Raw genomic sequence first — 20,471 nt, 5'->3', positions numbered from 1 at the left:
CGCCTAGGACGGTCATACTTGAGGCACCAAGGGCAGCCCAGATACAGCCGGCCCGGCATTGTAAAAAAGTAGATGGCCCTCAGACAACATGCTTTACCTACCTTAGGTATCTTGGCACGTCTAGGCGCGCTGCAGGTAGGCATGACCCTAAGGTAGCTCGGTTAGAAAGATATCGAGGCTCTTCTAGACGTAAGCTGGCCTCTTTAGTGCTTGATTCAACGAAGATACCAAGGTAGATAGGTAGGTAAGGTATCCAATTTCCGTACTGCTGGAGAGCCTATGGTTGCACGTGACCTGCCAGAGGTCTCGACCTGGGGAGAAGTAACTAAAATAGCAACCTCACAGGGAGAGGCATCTAGGAAGGTACTTACTGCGTAGGCATTCAGTATTGGGCTAACTACCCCGAATGCCCTTGGGCCTTTTACGTAGTATGCCTGCCTGCCTTGGTACCTAAGGTGCCTACCACCCCCGCTCTCGTCCTGCCCGCCTGAGGTACTTTCTTTGCTACCGAAACGGATACCTTATTACAGGTGATTTCCCTAAGGCAGACATGCTTGACGTACGAACACGCTAAACTCAGCCTAGCCATCCACTGACACTTGAGTAGGTCGCCTTATGTAATGAAATGGTTACTCGGCAACGGAACCAAACAATATTACCTTGGCCGTCTGCTCATCAATCGACCGACCCGTCGCCCGAATACAGCTATTGACGCCAACGTGGCTCTCAATCAACTCCAGCTTTCCAACACCAAAATTCAGAAGCGACACATTGAGGTTGTGCGCAAAGATACCCAAAGGCTGTTAATGAACCTTGATTCATTTTTCTACTATTTAGTAGCCCGGATCGACCGCATGCAACGCCATACCTCTCTTGAGTCTGTTCCTTATTTAAAGGCGTTAACGCACTCGTAGGCATCATGCCTACATCGATGGCGGATGGGCCAAGTGTGGCTCTATCATGTATGTTGGGGTTCTATATGTCTGCAGCAAAGCAGGAGCTTACCGACCCGACATTTAGTTGCGAACAACTTCTGGGGAAAGGAAGATGCTGGTGTAGGCCCTTTGCTGGACCGCATGCTCGCTGCGAAGCAAACATGTGATGAATTGAAATCTTTCTACAGCGGCAAGTAACACGACTGGATCTGTCACAGCCGAAAGCTAATGTCCAGTGCAGCTCGTGCCTCTATCGAAGACGAATACTCCCGAAAACTACTCTCTTTGTGTCGAAAATCATTAGGATCCCATGAGTCAGGAAGTCTGAAGGTTTCCCTCGACACCGTTCGAGGCGAGGTCGAATCGATGGCGAAGCAACATCAGAACATCGCAGCGCAAATGAAGACAGAATTGGAAGAGCCTCTTGCCGCTTTCGCGGGTGGTATGAAGGAGAGAAGGAAGATTGTGCAAAACGGCATTGAGAAGATCCTTAAGACGAAGATACAACAAACACAGCACGTCAATAAGGTCAGTTCTGATGATGCCCCCAAATCCGAATTGGCCCATGAGTCTTCCGGGGTCGGGTCTCGAGACGAGTCACGCACTGACGAATACGATAGACGCGGGACCGATTCGAGCAGGAGTGTCTCAAGATCAAGGGCTACCTCGCTCAGGGTCACATGGTTATGGGCCAAGAGGAGCGGAAGAATAAGGCGAAGCTAGAGAAGACGCAGATCAGCGTTGCGACGTCTAATACTGAGTACGAGAATGCTGTGAAGGCACTTGAGGACACGACAGTGAGGTGGAATCGAGAGTGGAAGGCAGCTGCGGACAAGTTCCAAGATTTGGAGGAAGAGCGTCTCGACTTCACAAAAAGTAGCTTGTGGACGTTCGCCAACATATCTTCCACTGTCTGCGTCAGCGATGATGCTTCTTGCGAGAAGATCCGTTTGTCACTGGAGACCATGGATGTTGAAACGGACATTATCAGCTTCATCAAAGAACAAGGAACGGGCCAAGAGATCCCAGATCCGCCAAAGTACATCAATTTCTGTCGAGGAGATGTTAACGACACGCAATCGGAAACGTCGGACGACGACAGCTACTCCGTTGCCCAATTTCCAAGGAGTATAAACCCGGCATTCAGATCATCTTCACCGCAACCCTCTACATACGAATCGCACCACGATCCCAATTCAAGTCTTGCTCAGGACCTAGGACACAAAGATCCACCTTCGGCTACTCCCAGAACCGTTGTTGCTCCTGATTCAAGGCGTCAAGATGCAAGCCCTTCTACGACTAGGCAACTCGCTCATGACACAGCACCAAAGGATGCCAGCTCCTCTTCCAGAGGGTTTGGATTAGATTCGGGCCACAAGGATGCGAGCCCAACCGCAAGGAGCTATCTACAAGACACGGGTCGGCGAGAAATCTTACCCCCTCATACTCGCGAAGCACCAGTTGCTGTACAGAGACCTTTGGACAAATCGCGGCAGGCAGCCCCGGCTGCTCACCCTCCGGCTCAACAGCAGCAGCAGCAACCAAGCCGACCTTCTCTTGATATGAGTCAGCGTGGATCATTTGCACCAGTCCCTCATGATCCGTACCCTCTCGACGGCATGACAATGCTTTGCCGTACCGGCCCACCCTCGGAGCGTAGCTCGCACCCGCCCTCAGCCAGGCCTTCGAGCCGCGATTCCCTCAGCGATTACTCGAACCCAACCTCGCTTTCAAGCCAAGAGCCAGCAAGCGGTAAAGTATCGCCTCTTAAGCAGGAACCAGTGAGTGGAATTCCTGTCTCGGATAAACAAGTTCTCAAGAAACGGAGTGGCTTCTTCCAAAATCATAGTCCATTCCGTCGCAAGAGCACAAAGGAATCACCAGGCTCGCCGGCGACCAGAAACACCTGGCACCCAGTGACAACTCAAGGAAGTCCGGCTCGAAGGCCCCAACTGCAGACTCAGGAGACATCGAACCTGCTAGGAGACAGATCAACCATGAGCCCAGAGCCAATTGATGCAAATGCTAGTCTCGCATTGAACGTTGGGCAGAATGTTTTTCCCGTCACAACTCCAGACTTGGAGAAGAGAAAGGGATCCAATGTTCCGGCCGCTCAGCCTGAGACGGATCCAATTGCCCTAGCCCTGGCCGAGCTCAAGGGGGTTGGCGTAGGAAAGCAGTCCAGCGTGCGCGTTTCAGCAGACCGCTATCACGGCATTGCTACTCCGACGCCCGGTTCCCAGCCGTTCTCCAGGTCGGTCCCGGCGGTGGGAAGCAGCAATGCAACGGCCGGAGGACTTCGAGGCACGCCGCCACCCTATGATCAGCAAGTCGTGCAGAGACTTGGAGTACCACCCCAGGCGGTGACAGCAAAGGCCATGAAAGAGACATCGGCCAAATTTACCGACCAGACCCGTAGCATGTTCAACCCGGCCAACCGCCCTGGGTCAAGCTACGGTGGAACGGCCAGCTCGCGGCCAATGACACGAGGTAGCGACGTTCCTCGGGCAGCATCACCTGCCCCCCTTCGAAGCGCTTCCCCGAGAACTGCACCAATGGAAGACATGCGAAGCGGCTACAGAAGCACCCCTCGCACTGCTTCGCCGAGAGCTGGGCCAGCCGAGGATACTCGAGGTGGTTACCGATCAGCGTCTCCTAATCCGCAAGGTTCTCTGGGGCGAGGCTCATCACGAATGAGCAACATACCCAGAAGGGGGTCAGAACAGCCCTACTACCAGAAGTCACCTAACTCAATGTCGAGAGCGGCGTCTCCGGTTCCTTACTTGGAGAAGATGAGACCGGGCAGCAGCCATGTCGCCAATGAATTAGCTGTCCAACTCGCGCCTGTAGGTGATGAGGGCTATGGATCAGTCCGTGGCCGTGGTGGGAGTCGACCTGGAACGAGCTCCAGCAATCGGGCCATGGGACTCTACGAAGGCGGCGGACCACCGGGACAAGGCGAGTCGAGACAGCGTAGCAAGAGCGTGGCAGACCCATCTCGGCAATATACTCGAGATGGCCGGCCCATTTTGCATTTTGGTAAGTGCTAGCCCTATAACAAGAAGGCGGAGAAGAAGAAGACGGTGCTAACTAGGTTGCAGCAAGGGCTTTGTACGTTTACCAGGCAGCCATCCCAGAAGAACTAGGATTTTCCAAGGGGGACCTTCTTGCCGTCCTGCGTCACCAAGACGACGGGTGGTGGGAAGCTGAAATTCACGGGAGTAATGGACGCATGGGGCTGGTCCCAAGCAATTACCTTCAGCCGTGTTAGAGAAGTTGGGGTTCTCAGGGAGCAGAGTGGTACACGAATGGCCGAGTTGATGAAGATTCATGACATGAGCGAGATTCTCGGGAGTTTTCGAGCTTTGATACGTAGTTTTGGGATATGTCTTGTTGCGGTTTGGAGTTTCGGTTTCCGATGATGCTGTATACTTGCGCTTGGCTGAGAATGTTGGTCCTCTCCACAGACAAACTGAGCACTTAATGAATGAGAGTGAACACTACATTTGTACTTGCGCTATAGGCAGTGGGCTTTCTTGATCCGCGCAGATTGAATTTGGTGAAGATTGACGCGAGGGAGCGGAGGTGCGGCGTCCTTGGGAGTTGGGACAACATGTACGGATACATGCGTCAATGAAAGATTGAACGTATGTCGACGCAAAGAGCGACCATGCCGAATGGAGTCTGCCCACACCTTAGTGTTTTCTGCGCGCGCGGTTGCTTAGAAAGTGAGTGGATCCCATCGCGTGCTGACCGACAACAGTGGCGTCCGCGAAACAGCGCAATACTGAGTTGGACGTCTGACAATCAGGACGGTGTGTTACCTGACATGTGTGTATATAAGTCAAAGGGTGTGCTGTTCTTATTCCGAGTTCATGAAGGCCCAATCCACTAAGTTTCGGTTTTCCTTGTATTCAACCTTCAAAACTAACTTCAAATTTGACATCCTTAGCTGGTAAGACGCTGCATACTTACCTCAGTCAAAGGAGACAGAGTTGCAATGGCCGCCAATACTCCGCTCTATACCTACATCTCCCCTCGCGAGGGGTACGAAAGTGCCCCCCCGCTGCCAACCGAGCTCAACGAGGATGGCAAGAGCTTCAGGAACCCACCACGGGAGGGATTGAGCAAGACTTATGAGGAGTTTCCAGCTCCCCTAGACACTGGGAGACAAGGTGGCTTGTAAGGAACCCAACATTGCGACGTACCTACCTCAGAGTACCTTGCTTCGCGCTTATGGTGCTAACCTCCTGTACGCACTGCAGTGACGTCCACATCTACCATTTTCAGAGCAACCCAGAACAAGTAAAGCATGCCAGAGACCTTTGGGAACGTATACGGAGAGAATGTAAGTGTCTGCGACTGATCTGGCTCTAGAGAAAGGTATGGCTGATATTTGCTTCCCCGTCCAGTCCCAGAGCTGAGAATCTATCGATTCTGGGAAAAGCCCATTGGCCCCCACCCCGTGGCCATGTTTGAAGTCAACATCTTCACGCCAGCACAGTTTGGCGCATTCATACCATGGTTGACCATATATCGAGGTCCTCTTTCCGTTCTTATTCATCCCAACACAGTCGAGGAAGGCATTGACCACAATGCCACGGAACTCCGCAATCACACACAAAGAGCTACATGGATGGGCGACAGGTTGCCTCTAGACACCACTATTTTCTACCGCAATAAAAACTAGCGGTGCGGAAAGGACAGCGTAAAGTAGTAAATCCTTTTTCATGTCCTTTCGTATTACCTAAGGTACCTTGTCATGTGTATTACCTCGTGAACTTCGAAGTGACTCTGTACCTTCAAGACGGCACAGTTGTTGAGAAATTAGCAAGGTGATTAGGCAACGGCCCAAGGTCACGTGGCTTTGAGTGACCCGGCGATTTGATTTCGCCCTGCTGCCTACGGGATGCTGCTACTGCTGCAATGACGTCATGTCTCATGGTTTGTCAGCGACCAAGTACTCAATTCATTCTGCCTACCTATCTCATCTTGAGATATTCAAGTTTTACCTACCGATACCTTCCCTTAACTCACTTACAGAGTCTTCAACCCAATAACTTGCCCTGCCGCAAGGTATCTACGGGAGGTACCTATGTGTGGAAGATACCTAAAGTAGGCGAGAATATATCTAATCACAGTTTATTCACTACAACCATTCTGCAGCAGACACCCTGATTTCAACCACCTACCTTACCTACTTCGCGTCCTCTTGCCTCGCCTGCCCCTGCGTCCACTGCGTATGGGCTTCCCAACCTGATATAAACATCCACACCAACCAGAGCCACAATGGCGGGCCGGAAACGAACCAGGGCCACCCGGCCCAGGGCCGCAAAGTCCGACGTACCGGATGTTTATCAAGAAATGCTGATGGAAGCTGCTGCGGACGCTGGCTCTCCAGCATTCTCAGAGCCCCCAGCTAAAAGACTAAAGCGACCTGGGGAAGGAAAAGCAGAGGCCGTGAAGTCACAGGCCACAGAAGAGGAGGGATCTGGGGAGGACGACGAAGACGCAGACATTGAGTTTGAAGACGTGATTTTGCCTCCGGCGACCGTCCAGACCATGTACCGAGATTCCGACGACGAGGAGGATGATCTTGATGATGACACCGAAGAAGAAGTCGGGAATGAGGAGGCTAGCAATTTCGCCAATGTTGCCTATGGAGACATACGCCACTTTCAAGAGACTCAGGAAGAATCCCAAAAACTGACTCTCAATCTATCAAAGCATGTCAATGCGACGAGCGTCACAAGGAAAGGTGCCAACAAACGAAAGCCAGTGACAAAGGAAGAGAAGCAGCGGCGCATCACGATACACCAGACTCATCTGCTGTGTCTCCTGCTACACTGTGCCCTCAGAAATCGTTGGTGTGATGATGAACAGGTTCACAAGACCTTGCGTCCTCTGCTTTCGAAAAAAATTATTGGCTACTTAACACCAGGCCCTGATCTTCCCCAATTTGGACAAACAGAGTCCCTAAAGAACGGCCTCGAACAGGCTGGAGCCATATTCAGATCCAAATTCCAAATAACTGAACGGGGCCTGCGTCGACCACTATGGGCTGAAGATCCTGACCATTTGGAAAACGTGAGTCTGTGCCAGGTTACTGCACTCGAAGCAACATGCTAATCCTCTTGCCTTAGTATGAGCTACCTAGCAACATGGATTCATGCTTAGACCGTTCGGACTTCAGAGACGCAGCGAGAAAGTTGTCAGGGTCTCGAGATACTGGCGCACAGTTGTACTGTGCTTTGCTAAGGGCAGTAGGAGTTCGCGCGCGATTGGTTTGTTCATTACAGCCGCTGTCTTTTGGTTCAGCCGGCCCCTCTCTGCCAAGGCCCAGAGATGCAAAGCACTCGAACAAGCCTACCAAGGAGGAGAAAATAAGGTCCCAGTTGCTACAATACAAGTCAGCTGTTGAGGAACCTTCGTCTTCGGCATCCGTCTTGACTTCACCGCTCCGTCGATTGGGTCACCCAAATGCCGCTGCCTACAAGCTGCCAACAACATCATCTTCACCGACTCTGCGGCAACAGGTTGAGGGTCCCGTGAAGATTCGCGAGTCGAGCTTCCCGGTATACTGGGTGGAAGTGCTAGACGTGGGCCACCAGAAGTGGCAGCCCGTAGACCCTCTGGTAACAAACTCCAAGTGGAAACCCAGACAGTTGGAACCCCCGGCAACCGACAAGGAGAACTCTATGACATATGTCATTGCTTTCGACACTGATGGCACAGTTCGAGACGTCACGAGGCGATATGCCAAGGCATACACGGCCAAGACACGTCGTCTGCGCATTGAGACAGTGATGGAGCATGGCGAGGGTTGGTGGCGGAAAGCATTGAAGCCGTTCAGCCGGCGTCGCCTGACCGACCTTGACCAAATTGAAAATACCGAGCTGAATGCGATGGAAGCACGCGAACCGATGCCGCGAAATGTGGCAGACTTTAAAGACCATCCGGTATTTGCGTTGGAGAGGCACCTGAGGCGCAATGAAGTCTTTACGCCAGGCGCGCAGCCGGCAGGAACGGTAGCAGCAGGTAGCAGGGCTCCGCTGGAAAAAGTATATCGACGTAGGGACGTTCAAATTGCCCGGAGCAGGGACAAGTGGTATCGCATGGGGCGCGAAGTCAAGCCGATGGAGGTTCCAATCAAATTTCTGCCGCGAAGGTCCAATGCGAAACTGGGCGAGTACGCCGACGACGGTTACGGTGGGGACGAACGTGATGCCGCAGGAATGCCGGTCTTCACGCAGGATCAGACGGATATTTACCGCGCATCACCGGTCGTCAATGGGCGAGTTCCGAAGAACAAATTTGGTAACATCGACATATATGTGGAAAGCATGGTACCCGAGGGAGGGGTCCACATCCGTGACGAGTTCGACACAGCTGCTAGAGCCGCCTACGTTCTAGGAGTCGATTACGCGCCAGCTCTGTCAGGGTTCCAATTTAAGGGCAAACACGGGACTGCGGTCTTTAACGGCGTCGTGGTTGCGAAGGAGTATGAGGAAGCTGTGCGTGCAGTGATGACTGGGTTCGAGGATGTCGACGCACAGGAAGAGCAAAGCAAGCGATCCTTGGTCGCCATCCGGACTTGGAGACGGTTTCTTGTGGCGCTCCGGATTTTTGAGCGCGTGTGGGCAGGCGTCAAACCTGCGGAGCGGGCCGAGGAAGAAAGAAAGCTGACCGAATTCGTCCGGACCGACATAGATAAGGGGCCGGACAGCTGCGGTACAGGGGAGGGCGGAGGTTTCCTCATTGAAGACAGCGTCATGGTTGACGACGTTGCGCAGACATGGACCAGTGCGGGACTCGCGGGCAGGGCCGATGCAAGGGAGAGCACAAACGGCTCTGATCTAGAGAGAGGTGTTCATTCTGCTGCCCACAACGAGAATATGGGTGAGCGCGCCGCAGATAATGGGATGGAGGTTGACGGAGGCGGTTTCCTGGTTGATACTGATGAGGAGTTTGGTCACATTGATGCAGTTGAGAGAACTGATGGGGTTGAGGCAAGGCCTGAGAGTCAAAGGAAGGCAAGTCTTGGGGCAGAAGAGGATAATGAGGTCGAAGATGTGCTGAGCGATGTGACTGAGGAATACGATATGGAGGAAGATGAGAACGGTAGCGGATTCCTGGTGGATTAGGATTAGGATTGGTGGATGGGCCGAAAGACTTTGATACCCTACAGAAAGCCGAATACGACTATTGAGGCATGAATCACTTTCCTGCTGCGCCTAGAATAACTTGAAGATAGAGACCAGGCTACCTACCTGGTCATCACACTTAGTGCGAGTTGATGTGAGTACAAAGATGTCTCGTTTTTCTCTACGGCGTCGCCTTGTTAAATTTCTTGACTTATTGAAGTAAGGGAAACAGCGTCGAATCATCGTCCAGCTAGCCATTACTCCTTACAAAAGTACGAACACATGTACTGACGTCAACTCGCACTCGAGAGGATGGATATGTTTCTTCGCGGGTTCACAGCCTACCTTAGCTAAGTGCTATTCCTCATACCTGATCCGTAATTGTTAGTTTGTGTTTGAATTCGTAGAGATCTAGAGGGACGCCTGTCAAGAGGTCGAGCCAGTGAGGTGGCCCAAGCTCCTCGATTCGATGACGCACGGACGGATAGGAACGATTATGTATGTTCAACGATGGTGGGTGGCACATTACCTAGGTACCTAAGGTATCTTAGGTACCATCTTCTGTACGGACCTTACGTACCTTCCCCTACTTTCACTGCCCGTCCCCAGTGGTTTTCCCGGCATCTCCAGAAAAAAAATTCTTCCAGTCAAGCGCGTCGGGCCCATGCGAGACGCAGAGTGTCCACGTCCCCGGTCCCGAACAAACCCTGACGAACCAGGAAAGCCCGCCCTGTGCTGACTGAGAATCCCAAAGGTCAAAACTCCAGCGCAATCCGGATCAATCAACGCCTTTCCAACCTCCATCGGCTGCCTGGTTCTTCCTATTCCGTCCACCAGATCGCCTGCTAAGCAGATCCATCACGACAGCCCGCGTCGGACTATCTTTTGAAGAGAGAGCAGAGGTCAGTCAGCCCGATTCATTATTTCCCCTCAACCCCCACGCGCTTTATCACTCGAGCGACTTGCTGCTGTTGCGACGGCACTGCTGCGATGAATCAAAACCCTCGCAGATGCCATCGTTGTCGCACTATTGCGATTGACGATGGCTACAGAACTGCTCGCATCACAGCTGACTTCCGCGACTCGCCCCTACCTGGAGCTTGTCGCGCGAATGGATGGGAAAACTTTTGAGAACGCAAGCTACCATTCACAATTGTCGCGTCGCAACGAGGGAGACAAGAGAAAAAGCTTTGCAAAATACTAGAGAGTACAGATACTAAACACATAGTTTTTTAAAACAGTGAATTGAAGCCTGCCTCGAGCTCGAGGACTCACCGCTTAGTCGTGCAACGCAATCGCGACGCGCTCCTGTGCATGCACGAACTCGCACTACACATTTCCACTGACGCGCTTTCTTCTCGTCGCGAAGAGCCTTCGACTTCCTACGTCCACCGTCCGCTTCCCGTCGCGCAACGAGTCCTGACTTCATTTTGACGCAATCCGCTCGTCAACCTTTCGTCGTCTTTCCAGCTGATGCTTAATTGTACACCCGGAAACCCTGAATAATTGGCCCTATTGTGTCTTGCGCAGCAGTGTCGCGAAACGAAATCGATAGTCGTCGACTTCACACAGACTACCCTAGGCATCTCTCGCCATGACTTCGACGCAGGAAGGCGAGACGACCGAGGAAGAGAGATTAAAGGTGGAGGATCTCCAAGAGAGCAAACTAGAAGATGACAGCAGAACACATGAAGTCGGCTTGCGGGAGGACCGACTACAAGAGGACGATATCCAGGTAGATGGCTTGAACGATGACCGCATACAAGAAGAGAGACTCCACGACGCACCAGTGGATGAGCGACCGGAGCACGAACCACTGGAGCACGAGAGGCTGGAGCACGAGAGGCTCGAACACGAGAGACTGGAGAGCGAGAGGCTGGAGAGCGAGAGAATGGACGAGGAGCGCATCCCGAGTTATCCGTCTCCTTTGCCAGAGGAGCGACTTCAAGAAGCCGATCGAATACAAAGCTATCCTTCGCCATCGGCCGAAGCTCAAGACGGCGGTCCTTATTATCACCCGGCTACAAGGGACGATGACCCCCAAGACCAGCAACAGCCGCCGCCCACGCCACAGCAGCCCTCGTCTCACTCTGCCAGTGTGGAGGAGTTGCAGTTGGCTGCTCAACTTGGCCAGGATCTTGCAGCAGAGCCCATGATGCACGTCACAGATCCAGGCATGAACGTCGAGGACCCAAGTCTTCGTAGCATCATGCCCAATCCTCATTCCCATTCTCATTCGGAGCAACCTCAACAGCAACAGGCCCAGGCCCCGACCCCAGCCCAGACACAAACGCAGACGCAGACACAGGCGCAGACGCAGGCTCAGACACAGGCTCAACAGCACCAGCACCAGCACCAGCATGCTCCTCACCAGCATCCGCATCAGCACCCTCATCAGCCCCCTCCCCTCCCGCCTGCCTCTCGTTCTTACGTGCCCGAGGAAGCATTGCCAGAGTCACTACAGCAACATATGTCCATGTCCATACCCATGGACCACCATCATCTTGCTCAACCATATGCCCTGGGTGACAGCACTCCGCCTAGAAAACGGTCAAAGGTGTCTCGCGCATGTGATGAGTGTCGGAGAAAGAAGGTCAAATGCGACGCTCAGTCAGATGCTGGAGACAGCCCATGCTCCAACTGCAAACGGTCTGGCATCCGCTGCATGTTCAGCCGTGTTCCTCAGAAGCGCGGTCCAAGCAAGGGGTAAGTTGAGGATGGCGCGCGCTTTCTCTATCTACAAGATCCGGAAACTCACACAATGCCTTAGATATATAAAAGAACTTGCCGACAGGATCAACAGCATTGAGGGCAAGTTGGAGATCCAAAGTGAGTCATTGCCACCCGAGTCAATGGTAAACTGGACCTCTGCGGCAGCAATGCTTAACTCCATGTCAGGCCCTGGTGAGGACACCAGCCGGAAACGACCATTCTCCAGCATCTCCAGTACCGACATCTCTACCCCGGCACCACAGAGACAGGTCGCCTGGGGCACCGAGCCTCGCCCTCTTCAGCCTATAACAACACCGTCTGATCGTTATCAACCGTCCCCTTTCGCCACCAATGGCTTGGCACCCCAGCCCATGGCTTTGCCCATTAAGAATGACATGCAGCCACGGCCCCCTATTGCGTCAATAGATGGCCCTGTGGCTGACATGCCTGATATCGATCAGGCGCGGGATGTGGATGAAGAGGTTTTCAATGGGTACGTGGTCAATTTCTCTTTGCCCTTGAAAAGTTGAGACTAATACAGAGCTCTTAGCTACCTGACCATGATTCATCCTTACTTTCCCTTTCTGCCGAGCAGCAGGGTGCTGATACAAGAATATTTGGCTCAGTGCCCCGGCCTTCTGCGGGAAGCGTTTGTAGAGGCTCTCTCGGGAACCATTCACTCATTCCCTTCGTTCCAGTCTGGTACCCCTGGAGATGTCCGGCTCGCCCACACGCTATTAGTAGAATGGGAGGCTAGCGATTCTACCTCTCGGACTGCAGTTGCAAACCTGGTTTTCCTCCAGACACTTCTCCTCATGATTATTGAGGCTGACATTCGACCATTGGGCTCCATCGGCGCACCCAAGGAATCCCTATTGGGCAGAGCGGTAGCGAGCGCCAATACCCTGAAGCTGTACCAGGCCAAGGCAGATCTTTCCGAGGCTGAAGCAGGCCCAGATAATGAAAGCCAGCTTCGTGTCAGGATTTGGTGGTCGTTGGTCTTGCTCGACCGATGGAATGCTGTGGGTGCTGCGGTGCCTTCCTTGATCCGAGATGAAAGCGTGGTCCTGGCACCTGGCCTCAAGGCGGTCATCGGTGAAGTGCCGTATCTGCTGATCCGTAAGTGTTCTTTTGAAGAAACTATGCCCATTTATGTGTGAGAGTATTATAGGGTACTGACTATATAGCAGGTGCGTCCAAGTTCCTCAGCCGTGCGTCGTCCATGATTACCAACTTCCAAGAGCCACTCAACACAACCTTTGCGGACCGCATGGTGGGCTCCTTTATGGATGCGTGGGTAGAAGACTTTCGTGAGGATCTGCCTGCCCACATTGAGCCCAACATTTATCCTGTTATTCACCTCGTATATTGGCATTGCCGCTTGTTGGCATATCTTCTCAACCCATCCGCCAAGTCCACCGATGTCTTGTGGCCCAGTCAAGAGCTGATCAACCTCCTGATTGGCCATTCGCAACTCATCACGCCCTTGCACCATCATTTTACAGTTCTTGCGGTGCTCACATTAGTCGAGCTGGCAAAGTTGGATAAGACAAAGGAGGAGGCCACAAGGCTTCTTGGTGAATTCCGAGACTCTTCACTTCCAGCTTCCGTCTTCGATGGACTGGTTCGGGACAAGATTGCTGATCACCTTCGCCTCTCCACTAATACTGCCGCAGCTCCAGCTCCATCTGCTATGGAGGCAGCTGCAAGCCAGGGGCTGCAGCATCTAGCCGATTTAGCAACTCTTTCATCAGCTGCTGTAGAAAAGACAGAGGAGGCACCAGCCTACCGCACTGCGCTCAGCTACGAAGACATGGGCTTCGACCCTCGGCCGTTACTGCTTATCGGTTACCTCAATGTTGTCCGTGCAACTCAACAAGCAGCTTAGGAACCCTCTCATCTTGCGTGGATCGAACAGCGGCAGCAACGGCAGCAACGGCAGCTGCATGAACAACAGCAGCTAGCGCAGCAAATGGCAGATTGTCAGCAGCCACAGGAGATGGGGAGTGTCGTGGAGTCCCAGCAGGTACTGCATCATCCACAGCATGGAGAGGAAGAACTGCAGGTGCAGGGGCACCAGCTGCTGCTGGAACAACAGCAGCTCCTGCAGCTGGAGCATAAAGCTACCGAGCAGCATAGTGCTCAACCGCCGAACACGGGCTTTCTGGGACACTCAGAGGTGACTGGCAAAATTCACTTTTGGTACTATTGAAGATGTTGACAGCAACAGTGGGCGAGTGCCTCTATGTTGGAAGGAGATCAAGTGTGGTTGCGCGAAAGGTTGATATGGATCAGTCGGGTTGTTTATCCATATGGTTATTATCCGCCAGTGGAAGATACAGATGCTTGCGACACCTATCTGGGTGCTTCAGTATCAGTGTATTAATATGAAGTGTAATGTACAATCAGTTCTCTCTATAAGCCGCATCCTTATATGCCAGAGCCTTCTCTCGCCTTGATGCCTGTCATGGGCGATGGCTCAATGTTATGGTCTCATACTTGCACACACCAGATGCTACCGCTTGGGAGTCTCCATGTCATTTTCCCCAGGTCGCCCCTTGTTGTCACCGACGCGCGGGTGGTGGAGGGGGCTGTCCTACGAAACTTGGTCGTTGGCTTGAGGTGGAAGGCGGTGAAGGCTTTGACCCGAGAGTAAGGTAAGCTGCTAATGAACCCCCCCCTTCCTCTCTCCAAATCACAGTTAAACTATCTGTAGCATGCGTAGGTAGCCTCAATCTCGAAGCGGCACATGGGAAAACCTGCTAGCTGGCGCACCGCGCGCCTGCTGGACCCATGCAGGAAGAACCATGTGATGTATGCCGTCAGAGTAAATTGACTGACAATGTATCGAAACTGGGTTCCGACTCTGTGGGAAAATCTGTGATGGGTAGTGCCCCGAACTCTGGAAAGCAAGTATCCTATTCTTGTACCACACCTCCCGGACTTCTCTCACTGCCGAGTTTGCCGTTATGACTTATTCTCAGTCTCTGGCACGTTAGCCGCGACTCAAGGCAAACGAACATACGCTCGCATACATAGTACGGCATCTACTTCAGGGCTGTCTGCGTCGATTAGTTGCAGTCCCGCACTGTTTAACTCCATCGTTTTGCATTACTAGAGGATTACCGCAGTACATATAGACGCTACCCTGCCCTCGAATTCCGCACTATTTAACCTTAACCCTTTTTTTACCTATCCTTTCCTTTATTCTACCCTCTCCCTTATTAAAAAATCGTTAAAATTATAATTTTAATAACTTATTAATAAGCTAATATTACTATTTAAAAATAAATAACTTATTTTTATATATAAGTATTAAAAGTTTTATTATTATAAAAATAATAATAAATATATTAAAGTATTTAAAAAAGCTTTTTAATAAATTTTTAATACTATTTAAAGTAATTATTTTTAAATTATAAAAAGAAACTAAGGTACTATATTAATACGGCCCTATTTATTTTCTTAATACTAATAATACCTTTTTTAATATAAAATATATTAATAATATTTTACGGTTATATTATTATACTTCGTAAATTATACTTAATAATAGTAAGGATTTTAACGTTTTTTTTTTAAGTTTTTTATTAAAATTATTATTATAAAATTAGTTTAGTTATTAATATCTTAATAAGTATTTTAACTTAATATATTTAAAACTTTTATAGTTCTTAATAAGAGGTTTTTAAAAAAATTATAATTAGACTTTTTATTTATTATAAATAAAACTATTATAATTAAAACTATAATAATTAAAGCTATAGTATTATTTACGGACTTTAATAATAAGTAGTTAGTAATATAATTTTTTTTTTTTTATAATAAGCTTAAAAAAATATCTTAATTTAAGTACTAGGTAGGTACTATACTATTTTATTAAAACTATATTCTTATATTTATAACTTAGAAAGAATTAACTTTCTTCGATAATAAGGTACTTCGGTTGCAGTCCCGACTCCCGAGCACCGGAGATCATCGACTGCCACCGCCCACGGGGGTTGGACAGCCCCTGCGAAGACCCCCCCTGTCCTCGTCTAAAGGCGCCGAGAGCCGCGCCGGTGTTGACAGCAGGTGATGACACACTCTCATAGTCGCACACACACCCATACTCTGGCTCGGCAGCGGCGCCTCCACCAACCCAGCCACCGTTGCCGGCCCAGGTGACCGTTTCGGCGTGCATGCTCCTACCTACTACCTACCTACTCGATGGCTCTGTATTCTTACGGATCCTGGTCGTGAGCCTCCACTCTCACCAAGTATTATGCATACCTATCCATAGAGTCCACAGCTTCTCGCAACCATTCATTGAGTTTGGCACTGTATCTGCCAGTGTGTGCTCCGGACCTTGGACGCCCGAGGTCTGATGGCCCTGACTGGGCGATCAAGTCGCAATCCACACGGTCCTCGCGGAGCTTGGGTGGGTTCATCAATCACCGTTGCAACTTGCCCAGTCCCTCTCGATTCCCGCAAACGCCAGTCTCGGTGGATCCCCCTTGAGAGTGAGTGCCCCGAGGAGGGGAGAGAAGAAAGTGGAGGGAGGTCCGAGGAGGAGAATTATTACACAACGGTGGGCACTGGCCACTTGGCACTCTCAGTGCCATGCAGCACAAGGGGGGAACTTCCCTGGATGGAGATTGAACAGGACGTGGACGATTTCCGGACAGAGTCACATTCGGTGACCACCGTCGACCCTACCAATCAGCCAGTTGGAAAACACTGCTGGGGCCCATGGTGGAAAACGCCGATGGTGAGGCGGTGCCAGCCTGAATGGATGATATGCAGGAACAGGAAAGGAGGGTCCCCCGACGGAGCCCTGAAGCCCTAAGGGTACGGATACAGGTATGTAAGCCTGTAAGGCAGTTTGCGAAGGACGCCTGCAGGCTGCAACTGCCTGTCTCTCACTGAGTCCCGGGTTTGCCCGCCTCTACTGCCGGCCATCTGCTCGGCGAAGGTGCTGCGTTTTGCTTCGAGTTTGGCTCATCGAAACACTCAAGTACCTACCTACCTAGGGATGCCATTTACTGGGTGGTGAATCTCAGGTACTTGCAACGGGCCAATGGCTGATAAAGTAAGCAACCTAGCCACAGCGCACGAGGGAGAAGCATCAGTGCTGTGCTCTTCATAACCTCCCTACTGGTAATTGTAATAGATGTGCATAGAACAGATGCAGCACAGAACAAACACATGCAAGCCCTCATCTAAACAATAACCCCCCCCCCCTCCCCCCTCCCCCCCCTTCCCCCTCCCCCTCCCCTCCTCCAGGACCGCATAACTCAATCGCTATTGCAAGGCCCTTTTATCTGATTGATGTGGGCCCTGTCATCGAACATCGAAAGCCAAGTATATCCGTACCAAGGTAGCTTTGATTTTATTAGATCGTTTGTCCTGTGCCCCTCTCTCATCTCATTCGCATTCGTCATCCACATCGGTGGCACATTCAGTTTCCGGTTCGTGCACCGTTTGACTTATTGGCTTGCCTTGACAGTTAACGATGAAGTTGCCAAATGCTTGTCAAAAAGTAAAATGAAAATCAATAGCAAGGCATTGTCTTGCTGAGCGCATGGTAATTTGTAAGTAGGTAATTCACCAAGAGATTGTCAAATTCGGATTGCCAATGATCAGTTGAACCCTTTTTACCCACTACTACGGACATGCGAATCTCGATCAGTGGCCTATTACCTTAGTCACCTGGCGATGTATCAAGCCCCCTTCGTCTCTGAACCATTCCTATCACTCCATGACCCGCTAGCATGTCGTTACGGGAGAAACATCACTTGCAGCCCGTATCATGGGAAAGTAAGAGCCATGGAAAGCAAAGCTGTTGCAAATGCGCAGCAAAGCTCAAATCGATCAATCTACGCGAATAATCCTACGTGAATGCGCCTCCGCGATCGCCTGGATATAGATACTATTTTGATTGCCTCGCACTTTGACAATAAGGAATCGAAACCGCTGAGATCTCTCTATATACAGCTTGTTCATGTGCAGTGAGGGAAAACGATATGTCGTGAGGGTGAGCCAATTGCACACTAAAATCCGGTTTCCAAGGCCTACATACATAATTCGTCGTCGTCTGTAACCAAACAATCCCCAATAGCCTCACCCAGATGCTACCCAGTTGCCTTTGCGCCAAGTCCAATTGATGATGGTGATAATAATGAGATGCTGTCACTCTTTTTTGAGCCGCCCGCCCCGTCTTTTTTCTTTTTCAGTCCCATGGTCAAGCCTAACGTCAAAACATAAGAAAGATATAGCCTCTAATGCTGTCCGGGTAAAATGTAAACAAAGTCGAAGAAAAAAACAAGAGGTCTACGCCAACTCCAAGGTATGGATATCGTAGCGGGCATCTATTCAGTCGTCCACCACAAAATCTCATCTCGCCTATGCTCGCATCCCTTGCGCCTGTACTTGCCGTCTAAAAGTCGTTGGACTGGATATCATTGGCGTGCAAGCGTCGAAACTGTCATCATATCAAAACGCTTACGGCATTGTCCAGGGTTCCGGCTGAAACTGAGGCAGGCCATCTGGCGACTCTTGGTATGTGGCGATGCCGTCGTTGAATTGCTGACCCCAGAACGCCGGGTCATCTTCAAAAGTGAGAGAACCGCCAGCAATCGGGCCGCCGTCATCAAATGAAGAAGGTGCTGCCATGAACTTATTGTTCGATGATTTGGCGAAGCTGTCGTAGTCAATCGTGCTCAGGTCTGCTCCAGTAGCAAGGAAACTCGCTGGGTGAATAAAGCTGTTGCTTCCAGTGCCGAAGCCGTCGTAGTCACTATCGCCAGCGATGAAGTTGTCCTCTACTTCAGAGACCTCCCCAGACGTCGAAGTCGTCGCGGCGAGGGTGGGAGCTGGCTCGGAGCCCGTACCGAAATCGAAAATGCCATTGAAGCTCTGAGCGCCAGCCTGGCTGTAACTCGAAGGAGCAAACTTGTCCGTCCTGTCGGTGAGATCGATATGGCTCCAATCCACGGATGCAGCGCTCAGCCCAGCACTGAAGATGGGCGCATCGTGATCCGACGACATTCCTGATCCGCCAAACAGGTCGAAAGAGGCGTTGGGTACATATGTTGGGTACTCAATGCCAGAGAGATCAAGGGGCGGAAGCTGGTTGTTGAGTTGCTGGAAACCAGATGAACCTCTCATGAGTGGAGAAGCAGCTTCAGACTTGACTAGTCTCTGTGGAACAGGTGCGACGCGGCCCGATACGGGATCCTTGAGAGGGTTGTCACTGATGCGCTCCGGGGAGTGGCTGCCCAAGCTACTGGTGCTATGCAAGGAATTGACACGGCTGAGTTGATAAGGTCCGCACTTCTGAGAAGCCTTGTTGAGCTTGTGTGCTGGTTTGTGATGGCCGTGCTCGTCGAAAGTCAACATGCCATCAGAATGGACCGTATTCGCACGCCGCCTGCGAACGGGCGGCTTCGGCCGAGGTGCGATGGCTTCCTTGTCGGAGTCGGATTCGGGGACGGTGTCGAGGGCTGGTTCTTTCTTGTGGCTACAAGTGCAGCGACCACCATGATTACAGCAACAAGTCTCTGCGCGCGAGGAACATGAGTGTTAGAGGGGATTGTTCTCATCATGGAGGCGAATACTTGTCAGAAGCACAGGGCAGACTCACCTCTATGGCCATCGGCCAAAGGTTGCAGGTGAGCGCATTTGCTTGTCTTCTCACCACAATCGCACTTGATGTGGGCAGAGCGTGACTTGCGCATCGACCGACAATGTTGACATTGGGAGACGGGGCGACCCTTCTTGTTAATATGTTGAAGGGGACGATCTGCAGCAAAACAAGCGGTTAGCTGCACATGTTTGCTAGAATCTCGATGCTCAGTGGCGTAGTTGGGGAAGGAAATTCCCCAAGTGAAAGAGGTAGAGGTAGCTTGGGGTATGTTGTGGTATAGCTAAATGAGCTGCATTGCATGGGTGCAATTGCAATGAGAAGAGAAGTGCAATGAAAGGCCCAAGAACTTACCAGAGTGTTGGCAATTGCTAACACGGTGACCCCGAACGCAGGCCTCGCAGGCATACTTCTCCCCGTCGATAATCATGTCGGGCGAGGCAAAACAAGCAGCAAAATGGGGGATGAATGGTTGGGAGGAAAAAAGTGATTCTAAGTTCCCCCGCCACGAGAGTTTGGGAAGGAGAGAGATCGAAGACAATCGGCGGTCGGCAGGCGTGCAAAGAAACGGTCGAGTCGAAGACGAGGATATGGTAGGTCGGGTCGGCCTGGAAAGTGGGATTTTCTTGCCCTGGAGCGTGGAGCGGGAGCTCTTCGGTCTCGTTACAGAATGTTTGGCGTGGGCTGGGGGGGGGGGGGGCCGTGTTAGTCCAGTGCCCCTGGTTGGGTTGGATGCCGTGGGTGCGATGGCTAAAAGCTGGGCCGGCCGGTAGCGGAAGCTGGAGGGTTCTGGGTGTCTGTCCGTCCGTACTTTACGTACGGCTGTACGGGTGGTGCTGGGACTGTGTGTGGTAAGTGGTAGGTGGGAGGTGGTAGGTGGGAGGTAGTAGGTGGTAGGGGTGTTGGTGGTGGGAACTTGGCCAAGGGTGTGTTTGTGTTGTCCGTCCTCTGGGAGGGTTACGGACCTCTTGCCTCTTCTTTTCTTGTGAAGAAGAGGGGAGAGACTGGAGTGACAGTGACCGCCAAGCACGACAAAGTGTGGAGGTCTATGAATAG

At 51.5% G+C, this 20,471-nt stretch overlaps 5 protein-coding genes across 5 annotated transcripts; 4 read left to right on the top strand and 1 right to left on the bottom strand.

Moving 5' to 3' along the window:
• Positions 1–919: 919 nt before the first annotated feature.
• Positions 920–4,206, top strand: CTAM01_14727 (uncharacterized protein; the record flags this gene model as incomplete). The annotated part of the gene is made up of 5 exons (XM_060530726.1): positions 920–962; positions 1,021–1,098; positions 1,177–1,463; positions 1,556–3,974; positions 4,037–4,206. 5 exons carry the CDS (start codon positions 920–922, stop codon positions 4,204–4,206), a joined length of 2,997 nt encoding a protein of 998 aa, XP_060374697.1.
• A 729-nt stretch (positions 4,207–4,935) lies between these two features.
• On the top strand, positions 4,936–5,625 carry CTAM01_14726 (dopa 4,5-dioxygenase; the record flags this gene model as incomplete). The annotated part of the gene is made up of 3 exons (XM_060530725.1): positions 4,936–5,117; positions 5,201–5,283; positions 5,348–5,625. The coding sequence occupies 3 exons, from the start codon at positions 4,936–4,938 to the stop codon at positions 5,623–5,625; spliced, it is 543 nt and encodes a 180-aa protein (XP_060374696.1).
• Positions 5,626–6,224: 599 nt separating this feature from the next.
• On the top strand, positions 6,225–9,079 carry CTAM01_14725 (Rad4 transglutaminase-like domain-containing protein; the record flags this gene model as incomplete). The annotated part of the gene is made up of 2 exons (XM_060530724.1): positions 6,225–7,022; positions 7,079–9,079. 2 exons carry the CDS (start codon positions 6,225–6,227, stop codon positions 9,077–9,079), a joined length of 2,799 nt encoding a protein of 932 aa, XP_060374695.1.
• Positions 9,080–10,673: 1,594 nt separating this feature from the next.
• On the top strand, positions 10,674–13,679 carry CTAM01_14724 (uncharacterized protein; the record flags this gene model as incomplete). Its single annotated transcript, XM_060530723.1, has 5 exons — positions 10,674–11,785; positions 11,850–11,908; positions 11,978–12,284; positions 12,342–12,910; positions 12,982–13,679. The coding sequence occupies 5 exons, from the start codon at positions 10,674–10,676 to the stop codon at positions 13,677–13,679; spliced, it is 2,745 nt and encodes a 914-aa protein (XP_060374694.1).
• Positions 13,680–18,274: 4,595 nt separating this feature from the next.
• On the bottom strand, positions 18,275–19,845 carry CTAM01_14723 (copper fist DNA binding domain-containing protein; the record flags this gene model as incomplete). Its single annotated transcript, XM_060530722.1, has 3 exons — positions 18,275–19,332; positions 19,416–19,574; positions 19,770–19,845. 3 exons carry the CDS (start codon positions 19,843–19,845, stop codon positions 18,275–18,277), a joined length of 1,293 nt encoding a protein of 430 aa, XP_060374693.1.
• Between the last annotated feature and the right edge of the window lie 626 nt (positions 19,846–20,471).

The sequence above is a fragment of the Colletotrichum tamarilloi genome (assembly GCF_030869305.1).
Source record: "Colletotrichum tamarilloi strain Tom-12 chromosome Unknown Scaffold_132.1, whole genome shotgun sequence".
NCBI classification, from domain to species: Eukaryota; Fungi; Ascomycota; class Sordariomycetes; order Glomerellales; family Glomerellaceae; genus Colletotrichum; species Colletotrichum tamarilloi.
Note: the sequence above shows the minus strand (reverse complement) of the source record. Positions and strands in the feature narration are given on the sequence as shown.